We start from the raw sequence: 22706 nt of genomic DNA on the forward strand, positions 1-22706 counted from the left end.
CTCAAGCAATCCTCCTGCCTCAACCTCCTGAGTAGCTGGGACTACAGACACATGCCACCATGCCTGGCTGATTTTTTAATATATTTTTTGTAGAGACGGGGTCTCACTTTGTTGCCAAGGCTTACCATATGTACTTTCATTATTTCCACTTTGCTTGGGGGACAGAGAGGTTAAGTAACTTGCCCAAGGTCACACAGCTGGTAAGGGGCACAGTCAGCATTGGGACCCAGGCAAGAAATCTGTGTTCTTTTTTTTTTTTTTTTTTTGAGACAAGAATCTTGCTCTGTTGCCCAGGCTGGAGTGCAGTGGCACAATCTCGGCTCACTGCAACCTCTGCCTCCCAGATTCAAGCAATTCTCCTGCCTCAGCCTCCTGAGTAAAGTAGCTGGGACGACAAGCACGTGCCACCATGCCCAGCTAATTTTTGTGTTTTTAGTAGAGACGGGGTTTCGCCATGTTGGCCAAGCTGGTCTCGAACTCCTGACCTCAAGGGATCCATCCTCCTCGGCCTCCCAAAGTGCTGGGTTTACAGGCATGAGCCACCGTGCCCAGCCGGCATTCGATTCTTATAGGAGCTCAAACCCTACTGAGAATTGTGGATGCGAGGGATCTAGGTTGCATGCTTCTTATGAGAATCTAATGCTTGATGATCTAAGGTGGACCAGTTTCATCCTGAAACCACCCCCCAACCCCTCAACCTTGATCCATGGAAAGATTGTCTTCCGTGAAACCGGTCCCTGGTGCCAAAAAGGTTGGGGACAGCTGCTTTAGCCTACTCACAATGGATTTGTTATTACTTGCAACTTACTTCAAGAAGCCCAACTAACACCCTACCCAGACCTGGGCCAGAGACAAAGACAAGCCAGGCTCACCCACCTTGCTTAGGACCTCTCCTAAGACAAGAGGTCCCCTTAGGAATCAAAGCTCACATGGCTGAATGCTAGCCTTTTCTTGCATAGACCCTGCATGTGATGCCAGGCTGGCCTTGCCCCCAAAGCCAACTCGGGGCCTTCCAGCAAGAAGCAAAAGGTCATTTTAAATAGACCTTGGCACTAATGAGATCTGAGAGCCCAAAGCCCCTAATAGAGGAAGGAACACTTTTCTTTCTTTTCTTTCTTTTTTTTTTTTTTTTTGTTTTGTTTTGAGACGGAGTCTCGCTCTGTCGCCCAGGCTGGAGTGCAGTGGCGCGATCTCAGCTCACTGCAAGCTCCGCCTCCCGGGTTCACGCCATTCTCCTGCCTTAGCCTCCCGAGTAGCTGGGACTACAGGAGCCCACCACCATGCCCGGCTAATTTTTTTTTTGTAATTTTTAGTAGAGACAGGGTTTCACCATGTTAGCCAGGATGGTCTCGATCTCCTGACCTCGTGATCTGCCCGCCTCGGCCTCCCAAAATGCTGGGATTACAGGCATGAGCCACTGCACCCAGCCAGAACACTTTTCTTTCTTGCTCTGTTGAAAGTGAACATTTCAAGTGCCTTGTTAACGCTTTCCAAGATGTGATCTGAGGTGCTACATCTCTCAGTGTATTTTAATCTTTTATCACATACCTTATGCCCTGTTGATACTTATTAGTAAGGAGCAGGTGGGTGAAGTTGTATATATCTGAGATCTCACTCAGTGGAAGGATATAGGGCGTGGAGGCTTCTGGGGCTTGGCAAAGCCACAGGCCAGCCTGGAGAATGCCCTTCCCACCGCATGAGCATGTCAGGGATGGACTCTCAAAGGAAGAGAGCCCAAAAGGCTAAAATGCAAGAGAAACTGGGCCAACCATAGCTCCTGGGCACTGGCTATTCTGTGAGACCCAAGGGCTCAAGGATAAGGCGTCTGCCTCATGGGGCCTGGTTCCTAAAATACAAGCTGGCTGAGGTCAGCACCAAAGATGCCAACAGCTGTTCCTCCTGTGGCAAGGGAGCATGTCAGACAGTCCCCAGCCAGCAAAGCAAGGGTTTCTAGAACAAAGGCCATCTAGCCAGGACTCCAACTTAGCCTTTCTGTGGGAGCTGTGCCCCGTCTCATGGGATTTTTTTTTTTTTTTTGAGTCAGGGTCTCTGTCTTAGGCTGGGGTACAGTGGTGTGAATATGGCTCACTGCAGCCTTGACCTCCCTAGCTCAAGTCACCCTCTCACCTCAGCCTTCCAAGTAGCAGGGACTACACACGCCACCATGCTTAGCTTATTTTTATATATTTTTTTGTAGAGACAGGGTCTCCCTGTGGTGCTCAGGCTGGCCTCAAAATTCCTGAGCTCAAGTAATCCTCCTGCCTCAGCCTCCCAAAGAGCCAGGATACAGTTGTGAGCCACTGCATCCAGCTTCGTGTGAATTTTGGTGGACACACATTTGGGATGATTCAAAAGAAGGCTATTTTTAAAAAGGTCTGACAACACCCAAGGTTGCCGAAGAGGTGGAGAGATGGGGCTTCAATGCGTTTATCAAGGGTAAGGACAGTCCACTGGTCTAACTTTCTGGGGTGCCATCTGGCCATATGTACAGTAATTCCTCACTTGATGCCATCAAAAGGTGCTTGAAAACTGACTTTAAGTGAAGGAACGTACAAGAGATCCTCAAATAGTGTCATTGTTTTGCTACTGAAATTGATGAGAAAAAAACTGGTTTATTATACATCATTTCACTCAAAGTCACAGTTTACAAGAACCTGCTAATAATGTCAAGTGAGGACTTAACTGTATCAAGATTTGAAGTGCAGACTCTTTAACCCATATCTAGAAAATTTTTTTGCAAGGAGTGAATTGATCAAAAGCCTGAAGATGAATGCATAAGAATGTTCATTGCAGCACTGTTTATCATGGAGAGCCAGAAGCAGGCAGAATATTCACCAGCTGAAGATTAAAAAAAGGAGACGGTAGCTCTGCAGTTGCTGATCTGCAGTTACCTCCGTAACATTGATTTAAAGCAAGCACGCTGAAGAACGTCACTTAGACCAGTGGTTTCAACCTGGTTACATCTGAGAATCACTTGGAGAGCTTAAAAAATACCTAATCCCAAACTCAGACTTAATCACAGTTAAGCAAGCACTGTTTTTGTTTTTTGTTGTTTTTTTTGAGATGGAGTCTCGCTCTGTCACCCAGGCTGGAGTGCAGTGGCGTGATCTCAGCTCACTGCAACCTCTGCTTCCCGGGTTCAAGCAATTCTGCCTCAGCCTCGCGAGTAGCTGGGATTACAGGCATGCGCCACCACGTCTGGCTAATTTTTTGTATTTTTAGTAGAGACGGGGTTTCACCATATTGGCCAGGCTGGTCTCGAACTCCTGACCTTGTGATCCGCCTGCCTCGGCCTCCCAAAGTGGTGGGACTGTGCCCGGCCAAGCATTGGTAATTTTTTAAAGCAGCCCAAGTGATTGTAATGTGTAGCCTGGTTAAGAAGCACTCTGCCCCATTGTGTGTGAGTGTGGAAGCAAACCGTTGCCCCGGGCAAAGGGATTTTAAGCAATTTTTGTTTATTATTGTTTTATTTTATTTTTCATTTGAGATAAGGTCTCCCTTTGTCACCCAGGCTGGGGTGCAGTGACGCGATCTCAGCTCACTGTAACCTCCACCTTGCCGGTTCAAGCGATTCTCCCACCTCAGCCTCCCGAGCGAGTACCTGGGACTACAGGCATGCACCACCGTGCCCAGCTATTTATTATTATTTTATTATTTTTTATATTTTTAGTAGAGACAGGGGTGTCGCCACATTGCCCAGGGTGGTCTCCAACTTTTGAACTCAAGCAATCTGCCCGCCTCGGCCTCCCAAAGTGCTGGGATTACAGGCGTGAGCCACCGCACCTGGCTATTATTTTTACTTGTTGAACCTACATGATTCCGCTGATTCTGTATGATTATTGTTGCTTATCTGCCATCAAGAAGGAGTAATAAAGGTATTTTTGTTTTGGAAAAGAAAGAGGGGAATAGAAAGACAACTTCCTTGGCTTTGGAATGTGTCACTGTGAAACAGATGTGAAACAGATAAGGTGTGCCGCACCTCCAGACTCTCCATCGTCCCCGCGCCAGCCCCAGCTCTGCTGACACCAACCTGGGTCCCAGAGCCCTTGCATCTCTGGATCTTATCTGGCTATAAAGTCTTGGCTGCATTTTTACAAGAAAGGATGTCAGTAATGGAATTCAGGAAACCAACTTTTTCCCTTCCTGCTCTGCCGTGTATTTATAGCCTACGCTTGAACAAGTTGCCTGACATCCCTGGGCTCAGTTTTCCACTCTGTAAAATGGGTCTGATAGTCCTCATCTTTCCAAATGCAGAGTGGTCCTGACACCTCAGTGAGATGAGGGGCGCTTAAGTGCTTTATGGAGAGGAGGGAAATTCCATGGCACAGGGGTCAGGCATGCAGGCTCTGGAGCTATCCCGCCTGGGTTCAAACTCTTGGCTCTGCCTGGATTTAACTCTTCCTCTGCCTGGGTTCAAATTCCGGCTCTGCCTCTTGGGCAAACTGCTTAGCCTCTCTGTGCCTCAGTTTCCTATCTGCAAATCAGAACTCATGGAGTTATTGTAGAGATTAAAAGAGATCAGCCACTAAAATGCTCAGAATGATACCGGGCCCCCAGGAAGCCCCCAGCAGGTTAGTTATCTTACACTGTGAAGGCCATAAGACTTGGGTGGCTCTGGCATCGTGGTTTTACTTCAAGAAATGGAACCATCATGTTCAACAACACACTGGTTCTTCACCTTTTGGGGGTCATGGGTGGCTCTGAGAATCTGACAAAGCCATAGAACAATTCCCTAGAGAAACATGTTAAAACCTCATCTCCAGTGTGATGATATTAGATGGTAGAGCCTTTGGGAGGTGATTAGGCCATCAGGGTGGAGCCTTCATGAGTGAGATTCGTGTCCTTATAAAAGAGCCTCCATGGCTGGGCGTGGTGGCTCACGCCTGTAGTCTTAGCACTTTGGGAGGCGGAAGCAGGCAGATCACGAGGTCAGGAGTTTGAGACCAGTCTGGCCAACATAGTGAAACCCCGTCTCTACTAAAAATACAAAAATGAGCCAGGTGTTGTGGCTCACACATCTCAAGTGTCCATCTCAAGTAGTCCCAGCTACTCGGGAGGCTGAGGCAGGAGAATCGCTTGAACCCGGGTGGTGGAGGTTGCAGTGAGCTGAGACCACACTATTGCACTCCAGCCTGGGCGACAGAGTGAGACTCCATCTAGAAAAACAAAACAAAAAAAGGGGCTGGGTGCGGCGGCTCATGCCTGTAATCCCAACACTTTGGGAGGCCGAGGCGGGTGGATCACCTGAGGTCAGGAGTGTGAGACCAGCCTGACCAACATGGAGAAACCCTGTCTCTACTAAAAATACAAAATTAGCCAGGCGTGGTGGCACACGCCTATAATCCCAGCTACTTGGGAGGCAGGGGCAGGAGAATTGCTTGAACCTGGAGGCAGAGGTTGTGGTGAGCTGAGATCATGCCATTGCACTCCAGCCTGGGCAACAAAAGTGAAACTCCATCTCAAGAAAAAAAAGAAAGAAAAAAGAAAACATGAATGTATAAAAGTTTGTATCCGTTTCAGGAGTTCTTGCTATTTTTGAGTTCCAGGGGGAGTTTGGGCCAGCAGAGAGATGGCCCAACCAGGACCCCAGGAACTGACCAGCTCCTGATCTCTGCTCACCACATTCCCTGAAGGGTCCGTCCTCTGGGTTCCCAGTGCTGATCTCTGTCCCGATCCCTATCTTCTGGCATCCCAGGGAGCCAGCCTCCAAGCTGGGCTGACTCTGCCATCTTTGCCAAATCTCAACAAACACGGGCTTGCTGTCCTGGAACTTCCTGGTAAGAAGAGAGCGGCTGATAAAACCACACTGGGATTTCCAGCCCTATCTAGCGGAGGGGCCACTGGCGTTCCCTCCTAGAGATCGGGCCAGGGGGAGGGGGCCCATCCAGGCAGGAAGGAGGGATGTGGATAGCCTTGGATAGGATGAGCAGCTGCTGAGCATGGCACATGCACCAGGCCCCTGGGTGAATGTCACTGAAGAGGGAATCATGACAATCTGAAGTCCTCGGACAAATCATTTAATTCTCAGAGCCTCCATTTATTCACCCATAAGATGGGGATAATAACAAGATCTACCTCATTAGGTGGCAGTGAGGACTAACGAGCTAATGCAGGTCAAATATTTACAATAGTGGCCGGGCGCAGTGGCTCATGTCTGTAATCCCAGCACTTTGGGAGGCCAAGGCGGGCGGATCACATGAGGTCAGGAGTTCAAGACCAGCCAGGGCAACATGGTGAAACCCTGTCTCTACTAAAAATACAAAAATTAGCCAGGTGTGGTGGCATGCACCTGTAATCCCAGCTACTCGGGAGGCTGAGGCAGGAGAATCACTTGAACCTGGGAGGCGGAGGCTGCAGTGAGCTGAGATCAAGCCACTACACTCCAGTCCAGCCTGGGTGACAGGGCGAGACTCTGCCTCAAAAAAAAAAAAAAAAAAAAGATTCACAATAGTGCCTGACATACAGTTAGTGGTCAACAAACGATGACAATACTAGTTATTATTATTAATGTTGTAGCCCCTGATGCATCTTCAAAGAACCGAGAAAGGGCAAGTTTATTTAATCTCAAGTGCTGGGACCCTGGCTGACTCCCTTCAAGTAATGATTCTAAGAGATACTTCTCAAGTATCAATAGCAGGGGATTTGGGTTCCTGTATCACATCCCCTAGGCAGGTCCTATTGGGTTCCTATGCCACATCCCCTAGACAGGACCTCACTTCTGAAGCCCCCTGCAGCAGTACTAGATAGCCCTGGGTACCCAGATAACGTCCATCTCAAGTGCTCAGCAAATCTGTTTTTCTGCCTTGGAACCGATGATACTTATCCACCCCAGTCACCAGAATTATAGGGGATGTTAATAACACTGGGGGGCTCAGTGCTATGGCTCATGCCTGTAATCACAGCACTTTGGGAAGCCGAGGTGGGGGGATCACTTGGGCTCAGGAATTCGAGACCACACTAGGCAACAGAGTGAGACCCCGTGTCTATCGAAAATAAAAAATAAGTTAACTGGGTGTGGTAGTGTATGCCTGTGGTCCCAGCTACTTGGGAGGCTGAGGTGGGAGGACTGCTTGAGCCCAGGAAGTCAAGGCTGCAGTGAACTGTGATTGTGCCACTGCACTCTAGCCTGGGCAACAGAGTGAGACTCAATCCGTAAAAAACCAAAAGCAAAATCAAATAACACTGGGAGATGGGAGCTGGTGGACAGATGCCCCAGCCTCCTTTTCTTCCGGGACCAGTTCTGAGGCTCATTCAGCATATGTCCTCAGAGGATTCCCAGCACAAACGAGCCCCTGTTGCCCGTGGCACTAACCGGCTCATTAATGCGCTTGTGTTATCTTCTCTGCCTTCTCAGTCTCATTCTCCCTGCCCTCTCCCTTGCAGGGACCACCTCCCCACTAAACCACCTGCACTGGAGCCCTTGTCTCAGATTCTGCTTTCCGGGGAAGCCAAGACAGATGCACAGAGAACACACCAGGTACCAAGAGGGCTTTGTACTCACTGTGTTCCTTCTCCTAACAGCTCCATGCGGTACAGTCTCTTACTATTTGTAGTTGACAGATGAGAAAAACTGAGGCTCATAAAAGTAATATAATTTGCTCAAAGCCACACATCTAGGAAGTGGCAGAGGCAGAATTTGAACCCAGACATCTGCCTCCAGGGCCCAAATTAGTACATTCCTGGTAACTGAGGTAGGAGAGGGGATGGGAGCAATCCCCGTTGTGGCCCCTACATCCATCCAGCACATGGGTTGCAGACTCAAATGCTTTGGGGGAGCCAGGGAATTAATGTTACTGTGCTATATAGCAGCTGGGTCAGGAGCAATAGAGAGTGGTGGAGAGTGCGGTGAACAGAAAAGTGGATTCCCATCTAAAGGGCAGCCACAACTCCAGGAGCGGCCAGAGGCAGGGCCTTCCAGTGCACATGGGCTCAAGTCAGTTTCAGACCATTGCAGCCCGGTGCAAATGTTGGTCCAGTGTTGCCAGATTCAACTTTGCAAAAGAAGCCAGAAACCTGTATTTTTAAAATAAATTGGCTGGCAATTGGTAGGGAAAAAGAAAAAAAAAAGCTTAATAAAAATCCATATCTGAGGCTGAGCATAGTGGCTCATGCCAGAGTTTTGGGAGGCTGAGGCAGGAGGATCATTTGAGCCCAGGAGTTTGAGACCTGCCTAGGCCACATAATGAGACCCTGTCTCTACAAAGAATAAAAAAAGTAGCTGGACATGGTGGCATATGCACGCAGTCCTAGCTACTCAGGAGGCTGAGTTGGGAGGACTGCTTTAGCCAGGAGTTCGAGGCTGCAGTGAGCTATGATCACACTGTTGCACTCAGCTTGGGCAACAGAACAAGACCCTGTCTCAAAAAAAAAAAAAAAAAAAGAAAGAAAGAAAAAACACACAAAAAACCCAAACCCTGCTGGGCGTGGTGGCTCACTCCTGTAATCCCAGCACTTAGGGAGGCCGAGGTGGGCATATCTCCTGAGGTCAGGAGTTCAAGACCAAGATGGCCAACATGGTGAAACCCTGTCTCTACTAAAAACACAAAAATTAGCTGGATGTGGTGGCACGCGCCTGTAGTCCCAGCTACTCGGGAGGCTGAGGCAGGAGAATCACTTGAACCCAGGAGGTGGAGGTTGCAGTGAGCTGAGATTGCACCACTGCGCTCCAGCCTGGGTGACAAGAGTGAAAATCTGTCTCAAACAAACAGACAAACAAACAACCCAAACCCATATCTGGGCCAGTTTCAGCCCAGGAGCCAACGTTTGTGGGTTCTGATCTGCTAGGTCTGCCCCAGGCCCTGGGACCGCCCATCCCCACTGGAGAGGACGAAGAGCATCTTTTGAGATGAATGGTCCCTGGGCCTGACCCAGCTGGGCAGTGCCCACTTTACCTGCATTGTGTTCATCCATGGAGAAGGCCTTGTTCTCCATATAGGCCCGCGGCAGCTGCACGTCCTCCTCGAAGGCCGTCTCTCGCATCCTGGGCTGCGACGTGTCGAAGTAGTTGGGCGTGTTCTCCTGCAGGGCCGGCAGAAGGGTGCAGTGGATCTCAGGGATGGCGTGGAAGATGACGAAGACCCAGCCGCTGGCCGCCAGCGTGATGGCCAAGGTGGGGTCGTTCCAGGCATCTCCCTGCTGCAGCTTGACATTGCCGAAGAGGTACATGGTCATCCAGGCCACCCAGATGAGCACAGAGAGGAAGGCTGTGATGAGGAGGAAGGCCCCGTTCAGCTTCCACCTCTTGAACTTGCCGCACAGAGTGAAGAGGGCCAGCCCCAGGGTGACCACGAGCAGTACCATGTCATAGATGAGGGCCATCACAAAGTCCATGGGCTCGTAGGCGCAGGCTGGCCTTGTGTCACGCAGCACAGTGAGCACCAGCCACTCCACAGCGATGATGACTTGCACCAGCATCAGGCACAGCGCCAGGCCCACCAGCTGCCAGCCCGCGGGGCCCGTGCCATGCCGCACCAGCCTCCGCACACGCCATGCCTGGCTCAGCAGGCAGGAGAAGCAGAGCGCAAAGAGGACGCCCCAGAGGAAGCGGCGGACGGAGCAGATGGTCTCGTCCTCCTGGATGATGAAGGCGAACGTCAGCCCGAAGAGGCCCAGGGTCCCCAGGAGGAACAGAAAGTGGAGGCCCACGGGGCTCTTCTTCTCCTTCTCTTTGATGAAGGGCAGCCGCACCAAGAGGATGAGCATCAGGAGCAGTGTGATCAGGGCGCCCGCCCCGGCCACCGCCTCCACCACAATGCCCCAGATGGCGTCCAGGTCGCACAGGGACACGTACTGAGGGAGGAGGTCCAGCCCGCAGCCTCGGGACGTGCTGGCGTTTTCAGAGGCCACCGAGGTGATCACGAAGAGCAGGAGGAAGGTGAGCACCTGGTGAGCTCTCATCTTTCTCTCTGATGCCACGAACATTCTAGAAAAGTCAAGGGGGGAATGGTTGGGGGGAAGGAAAGATCAATTCATGGGAAGACTCCCCCTCTCCTGATTTCTTGAAGAAGACCCACCTCATTTCAAACCTGCAAGCGCACATGGCACCTTTGCACACATAGGAAAACCTGCCCCTTTCTCCAGGCAGGGAGGTTTTGGGTCCCATCTGTACCCTTGGCTGGGTGCAGTGAAGAACCGTGAATCATCATCACTGGTGGCTGAAGGACAGGGTAGGAGAGAGGCCAGCTTCTCTGTATACCCTTTTGTATCCTTTGAATTGGATACTCTGTGCCACATCCAACCCCTTGAAATGTAAGGGGAAGGCTGGGCGTGGTGGCTCACGCTTGTAATCCCAGCAGTTTGGGAGGCAGAGGCGGGAGGATCACGAGGTCAGGAGTTCAAGACCAGCCTGGCCAACACAGTAAAATACTGTCTCTACTAAAAAATCCAAAAATTAGCTGGGCGTGGTGGCGGGCACCTATAATCCCAGCTACTCGGGAGGCTGAGGCAGAAGAATTGCTTGAACCTAGGAGGCGAAGGTTGCAGTGAGCTGAGATTGTGCCACTAAACTCCAGCCTGGGTGACAGAGCTAGACTCCATCTCCAAAAAAGAAAAAAAAGAAAAAGGAAAGAAAGAAGGAAAAATAACGGGAAAAAAATGAAACTTTAAAGAGACAGCCACAGGCCAAGTGCCGCACTGGGAGAATGAGTGGCACGGATTACCTGGTCTCAGCCTCTCGAGGCTAACAGCTAACAGCCAGGAATTGGACACATCCAGTCCTCACAATGCCCTGTGAGACAGCTCCTATCAGGACCTCCATCTTATAGGTGACAATACAGAGTCTCCAGGAGGTGACAACCTTTGCACAAGGTCACACAACTCAACTCCTGGGTGCGACCTCACTCCGAGGGCTCCCAGCATTTATTTCCTTTTTTTTTTTTTTTTATTTGAGACGGAGTCTGTCTGTTGCCCAGGCTGGAGTGCAGTGGTGCAATCTTGGCTCACTACAGCCTCTGCCTCCCATGTTCAAACGATTCTCCTGCCTCAGCCTCCTGAGTAGCTGGGATTACAGGCGTGCGCCACTACGCCTGGCTAATTTTTTTTGTATTTCTAGTAGAGACGAGGTTTCACCATGTTGGCCAGGCTGCTCTTGAACTCCTGACCTCAAGTGATCCACCCACCTCGGCCTCCCAAAGTGCTGGAATCCCAGCATTTCAAATGTAGTAAACACAAAAGCAGTTGTCTTCCTTGGTTCCAGGCTGCGTCTCTCCCTCACCTCCCACGCTCGCTCTCTAGAACATCTCTGGAGGATTCCCCGGAGTGTGTCTCTCCCTGGGAAACCTGCAGAATTCTCCCTGCTGCCCTCTCTCTTGCCCATATACGAGCTGGAGTCCACACAGCAGCCTCAGTGACGGGCCTAACCCAAGTCTCCTCTTGCCCCTCCGCTCCCTCTGCCTGGCCACTCCTCCTCCCTGTGCTGAGCTCAGCTCTGATGCCATCAACTCAGACTTGGCCAAGGTCACACCCCAGTCCTCTCCACCACAGCCTCTGGTCTAATCGCGTCTGTCATTTTCTGGCTGTTTACTTTATTTCTGCCTTCCCTTCCTCCTGTCCTCCCATCCTCACTTCCTCCATTGCAAGACGTGGCAGGGGAGGGACATGGTCTCTCTTGTTCACCGGCAGACAAGGCTCCTTCAGTCTCGGCACGACTGACATTTGGGCTGGGTCGTTCTCTGTCATGGGGGACTGTGCGTTGCAGGATGCTTAGCAGCATCCCTGGGTTCTACCCACTGGACACCGGTAGCACGTCCCCTCCTCCAACTGTGACAACCCAAAATGTCTCTAGACAGTGCTAGATGTCCCCTGGGGAGCAAAATCGCCTGGATGAGAACCACGCGTGTAGACACACAGCACCTGGCACGAAGTAGATGTTTAGTAAATACTGAATGAATGAGGAATATAGTGAGGACCGTCCTCTACCTCACGGCTACCAGCTTCTTGCTTTTTTTTTTTTTTTTCCTCTAACAGCCCCTTGCTTTCGAAGGGAGCCTGGTCTTTAGGAAAGCCACAGCCCGCACGGCTGGCTGGATGCTCGTTTCCTGGCCTCTCAAGCCAGACTTACTGCCCCAGCTCAACCCACGTGTGGGGTTGTGGCCAGCTGCTCTCCCCGGGCTCCAGTACGTCCCTGGGGCTTCCCTAAGTAAATGCGGTATCGACCACCTCACTGTTATGGAGATCCTGTGAGCGTCTCAGATCCTGCCCTGGCTGTGAGGCTTTCCAGTGGCATAAATTATTGATGTTACTGAAGGAAAAGGTGCCTGGGCTGTCGGGCTCATGTCCTTTGCCTACTGATGAGAGGAGGCAGGCTCGGAATAGAAGGCATCTGGCCAGCATCCCCCCAGCATCCTGCTCAGGCACATTCCGGGGTGAGGATGCACCCCAGGCATCGGTTGGCCTGCACTCCAGCACTTATTCTTGGTCCTGCCACGTCGGTCGCTGACGTGCCACCGCAGCTACTTATGCTTTGTCCACACGCCACCTGGACGGTTATTTACTTAACTTTTGAATCAACCCACTTAAAAGAAAACCAAACACATTCAAGTATTTATCTCCAGACATTTTAAAATTGCTCATTGAGACTGGGCGCAGTGGCTCATACCTGTAATCCCAGCACTTTGGGAGGCTGAGGCAAGAGGATCACTTGAGGACAGGAGTTTGAGACCAGCCTGGCCAGTATGGTGAAACCCCGTCTCTACTAAAAATAAAAAAAATTAGCTGGGCATGGTGCCACGTGCCTGTAGTCCCAGCTACTTGGGAGGCTGAGGCAGAAGAATCGCTTGAACCTGGGAGGTGGAGGTTTCAGTGCGCCGAGATCTTGCCACTGCACTCCAGCCTGGGCAACAGAGCAAGACTCTGTCTCAATAAATAAATAAATAAAAATAAAATAAAATTGCTCGTTGATGTAACCCATGTTGCATACCCACTGGGCACATTTCAACCTACCACTCTTTGGAGAAACATCATCCTAGCACAATTGCTTGTCACGAGGTACTAAAGCACACAAGGATCAAAATTTAAGAACTGGAGGTGTCAGAACAAAATGCCAACAATCCCTGACCCAGTGGAGGGGGTCCTGGAATGGATTCCCCTGAGACATCTCAATGGCCAGCTCAGTTAAGAGACTTCTCAGCAAGTTTCAGCAAGCAATGCTCCAAGCAGCCTCTCTAATCCCATCCAGCCCCAGGGTGGCTGGGAAGATGACAGGCAGGAATATGCTTTGCAGTCCTGACTACCACCGATTCCCCAACCCCTCCTCCCCCTGTAGGCCAGTGGTTCCGAACCAGTTGCAATTTTGACCCCAACTGGACATTTGGCAATGTCTAGAGACATTTTTGGTTGTCACAACTAGGGAGGGAGATGCAATTGGTATCGGGGGGATAGAGACCAGCATTGCTGCCAAACATCCTACAATAGGACAGCTCCCACGAGAAAGGATTCTCCAGCCCTACAGGTCAACTGTGCCAAGGTGGAGCAAGCCTGGTTTAGGCACGTAAAGAGAGAATTGATGGGGAAGATGCCACAAAACCAGCCGGGCCCCTCAGCAGCAGGCCTGCACCCTGGGTCTTTTTGCAAGAACTTGGCCTTCTCAAGCTGTTTCCATTCACTCTCGGAGGGGGTTCTCTCTTTTCCAGACCTGGCTGCAAATTGGGACTTTTGTTTCTCCAGCTCCTCCCCCTTCCTGCTCAGCCATGCAACCACAACAGAAAACCTATGTGGAGGATGCCAACACCAAGATGGCGACCAAGCTTCTGAAATGGTGCAGAGTTCTATGGCCCTGGTCCAGGTTTCCAGCTCCTGACTCCTCTCTGACATAGGAAATAGATACACTCTTGCTTTCTGTTTTCATCCCTGAGGATGGAACTCTCTGCTCTTCCGGGACAGCTGTTGTTTTCGCTGCTCAGCATCCGCTTCTCCCATTTCTGGAAAGAGCACCTGATTTTCCCTTGGAGAGCTACCTTGCGTCTGAGCTCCCAGCATGGGCATCTGTCCTAGGCCTGGCCAATCAGAGCATTTATGCTACCCTTAGCCACAGTGAGTGGTTCATGGAAAGGCACATGGCCTGAGTCAGGCCCATGAGAATCCGCTCTAGGATTGTTCTAGCACTCACTGGAAAGAGGTCTTCTCTTTCTGCTGAGGTTGAAAAACTACTAGGATGAAGGCATGAAGCTGGAGAACACACAGGGTGAGAACTTGTCTGAGAGTAAAGCTGTCCCGAGGAAACAGCTATGGGATGGACCACAGTCCTAACACACTGAATGGCTGGATTCATCCATGCCTGAAGCCAGCCTGGTCTTTGCAGTTCCAGCAGCCAGTTAACTCCCCCAGCCCCTGCTTTTTTTGGATTAAGCCAGTTTGAGCTGGGTTTCTGTCACTTACCAACAAAGAAGTTCTAACGTTCCTCCCACATCTTACGGCCCCCTTCTTCCAGGAAGTCCTCCCTACCCAATATCTAAGCACATAGATGCAACTGATGGCACCACTTGTCTTAAGTGGGTCATTATAATCGCCAAGGCTGCCCATGAGGTGACAGCCACCCCACTCCATAGGACAATGTCCAGGATGTTTGGGGGAGGGGTGTGGCACACCGCCTCACAGACTGATGCTGAGGCAGCTCATCTAGGATTTCCGGGGGGATTCAGAAATGCCCCCCAGAGTTTCCTATTGCAGCCAAAGTGACAACAACAATAACTGGTTAACCCTTGCAGTGCTATGTTCTAGGCACTCTGTGTACTTCACGTATATTAATACCTAATGATCCACATTATAATTCTATGAGGTAAGTACTATAACTATCTTCATTTTACAGGAGACAAAACCTGGTACAGGGAGGACAGCAGGCTTGTCCAAGGTCACGCAGCTACAAAGGGGTGAGGCCAGATGCAAACAATTGTACTATTGCTCCTGGGCTTTTACTACACTCTAAGAGTCCTAGAAGTGCCACTTGCTGAGCCTTTGACTGGCAAGTCAATCAAAGTAGATTCTCCCTGGCCTGGCACAGTGGCTCACGCCTGTAATCCCAGCACTCTGGGAGGCCGAGGCAGGCAGATCATTTAAGGACAGAAGTTCGAGACCAGTCTAGCCAACATGGTGAAACCCCGTTTCTACTAAAAATACAAAAATGAGCCGGGCGTGGTGGCACGTGCTTGTGATCCCAGCTACTTGGGAGGCTGAGGTAGGAGAATGACTTGAACCCAGGAGGCGGAGGTTGCAGTGAGACGAGATCACGCCACTGCACTCTAGCCTGGGCAACACAGTGAGACTCTGTCTTAAAAACAAACAAACAAACAAACAAACAAAAAAACCCAAAGTATATTCTCCCTGTCCTTGTCAATAATTTTGATTGTTGTCTTTGTAGTGTGTACCTCAATTTTCAATTATTTGATTTTATTTTTTTGAGACAGAGTCTTGCTCTGTTGCCCAGGCTGGAGTGCAGTGGCGTGATCTCGGCTCACTGCAACCTCTGCCTCCTGGGCTCAAGCGATTCTCCTGCCTCAGCCTCCCAGGTAGCTGGGATCACAGGCGCCTGACTAATTTTTGTATTTTAGTAGAGACGGGGGTTTTGCCATGTTGGCCAGGCTGGTCTCGAACTCCTGACCTCAAGTGATCTGTCCGCCTCAGCCTCCCAAAGTGCTGAGATTACAGGTGTGAGCCACCACACTGGGCCAGATTATTTTATTTGTATTACTCTTTTGGTCTGTTCCTCACCATTCCCCTCTTCCCCCAACCCCTACCTCATGCCCAGGACCTTGTCGTCTGCACCATTTCCCCAGTGCCTGGCACTTGGGCAGTGCTCACAATCCAGTTGCCGAATGAATGGATAAATGTGGTCTCCAAACCTCACACCACCCCGAAAGGCCATGTGTTGTCATTCCCATTTATAGAGGAGGAAACTGAGGGTCTGAGAGGTTTACTTCGAAGTTTGGTTCTCGGGCTGGCAAAACCAGCAACATCGCCCTGGAGCTCTTTAGAAATGCAGATTCTCAGGGAGTGGGTCCAGCCACCAGTGCTTCCACCAGTGCTGCAGGCGATGTGGGGGTGTACTGAGGCTGGATACACAAGGACACGTACAGCAGCGAAAGCGGGAACTCAGAGCCCTAGCTCCTTCACCTCCCCACCCCAGCCCAAGACAAGGCAGGCAATGCCCACGATCCACTGTGCCCCCCTGGCAGGTAAGCCCCCATCCTACTAAATTAGCCACCTGGTGCCTCCCACCCCCGAGAGCTGGGCAGCTCTCCAGGAGCCCCAAAAGGAACAATACCAGATTAGAGGTTTCGAGTCAGCCTCGAGGCAGGACTGATTGGGACGGGATGAATATATGGCAACAAACCCGTGGGATGCAGGCGTGCGCTTCTCAAAAGGAGTAATGAATAAATGTGAACGAATGCGCAAGACTCAGCTCACATACTAATTACCTTTGCTGCCAGCCAGGCTCCTAGAAATGTGACTCACTCAGATGCTCTTAAATATATTGCATCTCTCTCTCTCTCTCTCTCTCTCACACACACACACACACACACACACACACACACACGCGTGCGCGCGCATGCACGCACTCTGCAGAGGGGCCAGAAGCAGCTAGCAGGTGGAGGAACAGCACACTCTATCTCTCCACGTGCTGGGGCCTGCAGAGGCCAGAACACAGGCAGGCAGGATTCCTTGCGTGAGAAGGAAAACAAGGCCTGCCCAGAGGCTACACCAAGGCCATACCTTGGTGGGAACTTAGGAATCAGATCTCCCAGTTTCCGGTAATGTCTCCACACCACCTGCTAGCACCTTGTGACTCTGGGCAGCTGCCATCTTGTGGCAGGCTGCAAAACAAAGGTGATAACAGTGTCCACCCCATGGGGTTGCGGTGACGGTTAAAATAATTAGGGTTTAGGACAGTAGTTAACGGGGTAAGCACTTTATATAAGGTGTCTATTAAATACATAAAAAAGGCCAAGCGCAGTAGCTCACACCTGTAATCCCAGCACTTTGGGAGGCCCAAGGCAGGCAAATCGCTTGAGCCCAGGAGTTGGAGACCAGCCTGGGCAACATAGTGAAACCCTGTCTCTATAAAAATACAAAAATTAGCCAGGTGTGGTAGTGTGTGCCTGTAATCCTAGCTACTCAGGAGGCTAAGGTGGGAGGATCACTTGAGCCCAAGAGTTTGAGCTGCAGTGAGCCATGATTGAGCCACTTCCCTCCAGCCTAGGTGACAGCATAAAGACCCTGCTCAAAATATAATAATAATAAAATAAAATAAATACATAGATAAAAAAAGATTGGCAAACGCTCCCTTGTCTGAGGTGGTGAGCTCTTCTGAAACTGATTTTTCTAGAAGGGGCGGTTGCCATGGAGATGGTGTTGTAACGAGGTGGCTCGTCTAGGTATTTGTCCACCGCTGGTTTCCAAGCTCATGCCTGTAATCCCAGCACTCTGGAAGGCTGAAGTGGGAGACTGCTTGAGGCCAGGAGTTCAAGACCAGCCTGGGCAACATAGCAAGACTCTGTCTCTGTTATAAAATAAGATAAAATATAAAAGAAAAGAATGTGTTGTAATGAGATTACTGGTTTAGGTTTTTGTCCACTGCTGGCTTCTAGCCTCCCCCATCACACACCAACCAAAGAGGTCCCTGAGGTAGTGTGAAGGGGAGACCCTCTTGGGGTGGTTGGCCCTGAGGACTCCCACACTTTTCTGCAACCTGCAGCAGTTGCTCTAAGTGACAGCCTCACTGTGGAGGTAGAACCCAGGCCAGAGGACCTTTGGGGTGCCCTGAAACTCTCTTGCAGAGTCAGAGCCAGGACACCCGGAGAGCAGACACCAGCCATTCTCTTGGGAATCAGCATCCTCATCTTCCCTTTCACTCACGAGAAAGGAGACATGAAATGTACAAAACCGTTCTAGAACATTCTTACTGGCCTTGCCCCAGCTGCTACCAGCATGGCTCCACCCTGTGTCCCCTCGACCCCAGCCATGTCCCCTCCCTGTGTCTAGCAGGTCAGTGGCATCTTAACCTACCTTCTCTAAAGATGGCGGTAGGCACTGGAACACAGAAGGGAAAGACAAAATGAGCAGGTAGGGTGGGAGTGGATTTCTGAGCCCTGCACATATTTAATAGTTCAGTGCCCAGTACCCACATGAATACGGGTACACAGTTCACACTCCCATCAGGCTGAAAGGCCTCAGTGGGAGGGAGGCCAGAAGAGGGGAGTCAGACAGAACTATATGACACTGGGCATTACTTAACCTCTCTGAACCTCAGTCTCTTCATCTGTAAAATGGGGATAATGATAGCGCTGCCTAACCTCTCTGAACCCCAGTCTCTTCATCTGTAAAATGGGGATAATGATAGCGCTGCCTTACAAGGCTGGTGTGAGCAGTACGTGAAAAATACTCAGTCTGGGCCAGGCATAATGGCTCATGCCTGTAATCCCAGCACTATGGGAGGCAGGAGATTGCTTGAGGAAGGGAGTTCAAGACCAGCCTGGGCAACATAGCAAGACTGTCTCTATTATAAATAAATAAAACAAGAAAAGAAAAGTCAGGATTGGTGCCCGACACAGAGGAAGCAACAGCTTTTTAGTGAATTGCTTGTTAAAAAGTCAATCTTGGCCGGGCGCAGTGGCTCATGCCTGTAATCCCAGCACTTTAGGAGGCCGGGGTGGGCGGATCACTTGAGGACAGGAGTTTGAAACCAGCCTGGCCAACATGGTGAAACCCTGTCTCTATTACAAATATAAAAATTAGCCGGGCGTGGTGGTGCACACCTGTAATCCCAGATACTCGGGAGGCTGAGGCAGGAGAAACTCTTGAAACTGGGAGGTGGAGTTAGCAGTGAGCCGAGATTGTGCCACTGCCCTCCAGCCTGGGCGACAGAGTTAAACTGTCTCAAAAAAGAAAGACAATTGTGATTCCCATCTTCCTGTTGGGAAAATGAAGGCAGAGACGTCAGGAAAATTGCCCAGAGGCTCACTGGAATTTACAGGCTGGCCTGGGACTAGCACCCATTTCTCCCAGCTCCTGACCTCAAGGCCTTTCTGCTGCATCCCTGTTCTGAACCCCTCACGTGTGGCAGAGGCCCAGGATGGGGCTGCAGAGCCAGTATCCCCATGCACCCCAGCATCAGTCTGTCCCAGCTCACTCCTGCTGTAGCCTCTGGTCCATTTCCTGCTCTGCAGGATTAAACTGTTACAAGGTTTCCTGACTTTAAGCTCTTTCCCAGACCCGCTCTTTCCCAGACCCCCAATTCTCACCCTCTGATATCTTTTCCAAGTTACAGGATCTCATAATCTTCATTTCCCAATGCTGACTAGACCACTGGCCCATTTGAGGGCTCTCAAATTAAAAAATCCTCATAGGTTAGTAAACAGGGTTGCAAGAACACAAGCTCTGTGATCCATGAATATGCAAAGCAGCTCCAGTCCTGTAAATAAAAGCAATCATTGAAATGCAAATTGCATCCTTGGCTGCCCGATCCACAGTGGTTGGTTCCTCTCAGGCTGTAATTCCGAGAAGAAAATGTGACTAAGCGGAACCCCCAGGAAGCTCTGCGAGAAAGTGCTTACGGGGCCGTGGGCTCCGGGTGGCTCCATTAGGGTGGATAAAAACTGTTTCAAAGTAGGGAGTGGATTTTAAAACCTGACCTGCTCCTCTGGTTGGCTTGCAGTGGCTGGCTAGGCTCAAAGCGGTCCCCCAAGGCTTGACAGAGCCCCTTGGAGGCTCCCAGCGTCTCTCTATCCCCATGGGCAGAATGGAAAGGGGGGCTATTTTCCATCTCCTTGTCAACGTCAGGGGAGCTTCTACAAATCAGATCCCATGGCCTCTCACTCAAAACCCTCCAAGGGTTCACTGGTCCAAACAGAATAAACCCTAAACTCCTTTCTATGGCCCAAAAGATAGTGATCTGGCTGGTCCCTACCATTCCCCTATCCCCACCCCCAAATCTGCCTACAGCTCCAGCCACAATGGCCTTTGTTCAGCTCCTCTAAGCTCATTCCCACCTCCAAGCTTTTGCACGCACAGTGCCTTCCTCCTGGTTCAGTCTTCCTCCAAGACCTCCCAGCGGCGGGCCCCTCTTCTAGCTGGGCTCCACTCAAATGTCACTCCCGGAACGGTCTTCTCAGGTACATATACTCCTGTCACCTTCTTTTACATCACCCCATCTTATTTTCCTGGCCGTCCTCATCCCAATCGGATTTCACAGCCATTTGCTATGGGTTTGTTTAATGTTTGTCCACTCACCTCCCCAGCCCCGGGAGAGCAGGGGTTTTGTTCGTTTTATACAAGGCACCCAGTTCTGTCCCTGGCACGTTTCTTGAAATAACATATTAATCCAATAAAGATTCTGAGTTTATCTTTCTAAGAAAACTGCCTGTCTTGCTGCCTGTGCCCCAAATGGCGGCTCCTTCCCCCTGGAATCTCCTTCCCTTCCCAACTCAGCTGACCCCTTTCCAGGCTTAGAGCAGGGAGCAGATAGGAAACTGTTCACTCCACAGTCTTAGACACCAAACTGGCCGGGAGGGCTTCCAAACGACAGATGCCAATTTGCATTCTATTTACATGTTATTTGCATGCAGTTTAACTCAAAGCCTGGATCCTCCGCAAGCCCGAGTCCCCACCGAAGAAACTTCTGAATTAAGAAGGTTCCTTGGCTGAAGTGCCGGGGTTTTTGTGCCAGATCCCTCCCCTACTTCTCTTGTCTTTACGGGGTCCCCCAGGGCTTTCTGGGCTCTGTTCAGGTGCCCCCAAGCCTGGTGCAGTTGGGCGGCCAATGTGGCGCGTGGGCTGGGGCCCCAGGCGGGGACGCCGCTGCCCGCCACACTCCAGGGGCCTTTGTCCGCGCTCCAAGGAGCCGCCCCCTTAGCGAACGGGGGACGGAAAGGGAGGACTGGCTAGGCCTGGGTGTGACAGAGCAAGGACGGAGGAGTGAACCCGCTGCAGGGGGGAGATTTCTGGGGCAAGGTCGTTGGCCCCCTCCCAGGCTGTTCAACCGGCTGCCTGGGGCCAAGGCGGGTGCGGGCTCCTCCCGCGCCCTCCCTTTTCGGCCCAAGCCCTAGGGACCCCGGGATGTGTGGGGTCCTCGTGGGGCTGGAAGCCTGTGTCCCCCAAGGAGAGGGGACAGAGGACAGGTCTAGTCCTTATCGCCAGCCTAGCCGCCTCTCCCAGAAGTCCAAGTGCCCCCTGTCTGGAAGGGAAACGCCACTCCCCCCACCGCCATTGTATGCAGCCGCCCCCTCCTCCCCACCCCTCCCCGTCATCCGTCCCCAGCCCAGGTCTCAGCTCTGCCATCTCCCACCGCCGTGTCCCCTCCCTCCCCTTGCTGAGTAATGCGCACTCAAGCCGGCTGCGGGCTTGACCCCCAGCCCCCGCGACAGGTGCGGCTGTTCACCCCCAAAGTCCAGCCCTTGTGCCTCCAGCTGCGTCTGCCCTGTCCACAGTCAGCCCCCCACGCGGCCCCAGGACCAGCCCGCAGCTCCTCACGCACGACGAGTCACTAGGACACGGCTGGGCTCCTTTACGCTCCCAGCTGCCCTTCACCTGTGGTCGCCCCCAGACCCTCCTGGGAGACTTGGATCTCTACCTGGTCCGGGCACAGTCTCCCTCCCCCCGTAAAGGTCCCCAGACCCTCCTCTCCCCCGCCCACCCCTCTACGGCTCTGCTCTCGCCGCACCGTGGTTCCCCTCGCCCAGATCCCACATCTCCCCCAGCAATAAACTCCCTGGCTTGGGTTGGGGGGGCGCTTAGAAAAACACAAGAAGCGGACTCCCCTATTCTCCCAAATCCACGGCGGGAAAAGTTTCTGGGGTCCCCACAGCGTCCTCCACGGCATCGGCGCAGCTCGCACTCACCGACCCCCGCGGCCCCGCAGCGCCGACGCTCCAGCTGGCCTTCGGCCGGAGTCACATCTCTGCAGCGCGGCCGCGGCCCCTGCTCCACGTACGCCCGCCTGCGGGTCCAGCTTCACTGCAGCGCCTGCCAGAGTCGCTGCCGCGCGAGGCGCCCCCTGGCCCGGCCCGCGCTGCTGCAGCGGCCGCGGCCCCGCCCCCGCCCCCAGCCGGCCCCGCCCCCGGACCTCCGAGCCCCACCCCCGGTACCGCCGGCGGTTCCGCGCTGGGCTAGGCGCCGTCTGCATGCACCCCCGGAGCCCAAGCTCGTGGCTTCTAGCCCGGATCGCAGAGACGACCCCCCCACCTCGTGTCCCTAATTCGGGGACATTCCCCCCACAACCACAGTGCGCCCGTAAACAGCCCAGACTAGCCAGGCAACTCCCCTGGGTAGATCCATTTGCGGGAACACCCCCCTAGCCAATACACTTACTGAGGGGTATCGCGACCCGGGGGTCCCAGCGCAGGAGCCTTCCTGCCGCCAGGCCACGCTCCAAGGTGGGTTCATAAGCAGTAACTTCCGGAAACACACCAGTACCAGGTCCAGCACGCAGAGAGGATCGATCCCGCCGGGTGCCTTTCGAAGTCACCAACGCCCCGGTATACACCTAGGCGCACACACACCGCTAGGCCTCCTCCAGGCAGGTTCCTCCTGGACACACTCTTCTCTCTCCTCACTGCCTACCTCCCAGATGTCCTTGGCCTTTTACGCACACTGAGACCAACACCCGCGTCCTTGGCCCCTCCAAACATACACGTCCACACGGTGCACCCCTCACGTGGGTCCCTACGCAGGATCGCCACCACCCCTACCGCACACATCACCCACGTACGCACACGTCC

At 52.1% G+C, this 22706-nt stretch overlaps 1 protein-coding gene across 1 annotated transcript in view; it reads right to left on the reverse strand.

Annotated features, from left to right (window-relative positions):
* The window catches only part of GPRC5B (G protein-coupled receptor class C group 5 member B), a 26242-nt gene extending 4257 nt beyond the window's left edge, over nucleotides 1-21985 (reverse strand). Inside the window, exons 1-2 of the mRNA XM_032157028.2 lie at nucleotides 21828-21985; nucleotides 8892-9922 (exon numbers count right to left, since the gene is read on the reverse strand). Of these exons, the coding sequence (XP_032012919.1) occupies nucleotides 8892-9921 (1030 nt within the window). The 5' untranslated portion in view covers nucleotide 9922; nucleotides 21828-21985. The remainder of the gene's footprint in view (nucleotides 1-8891; nucleotides 9923-21827) is intronic.
* Between the last annotated feature and the right edge of the window lie 721 nt (nucleotides 21986-22706).

This window comes from Hylobates moloch, unplaced genomic scaffold (assembly GCF_009828535.3).
Source record: "Hylobates moloch isolate HMO894 unplaced genomic scaffold, HMol_V3 SCAFFOLD_6, whole genome shotgun sequence".
In the NCBI taxonomy this organism is placed as follows: Eukaryota; Metazoa; Chordata; class Mammalia; order Primates; family Hylobatidae; genus Hylobates; species Hylobates moloch.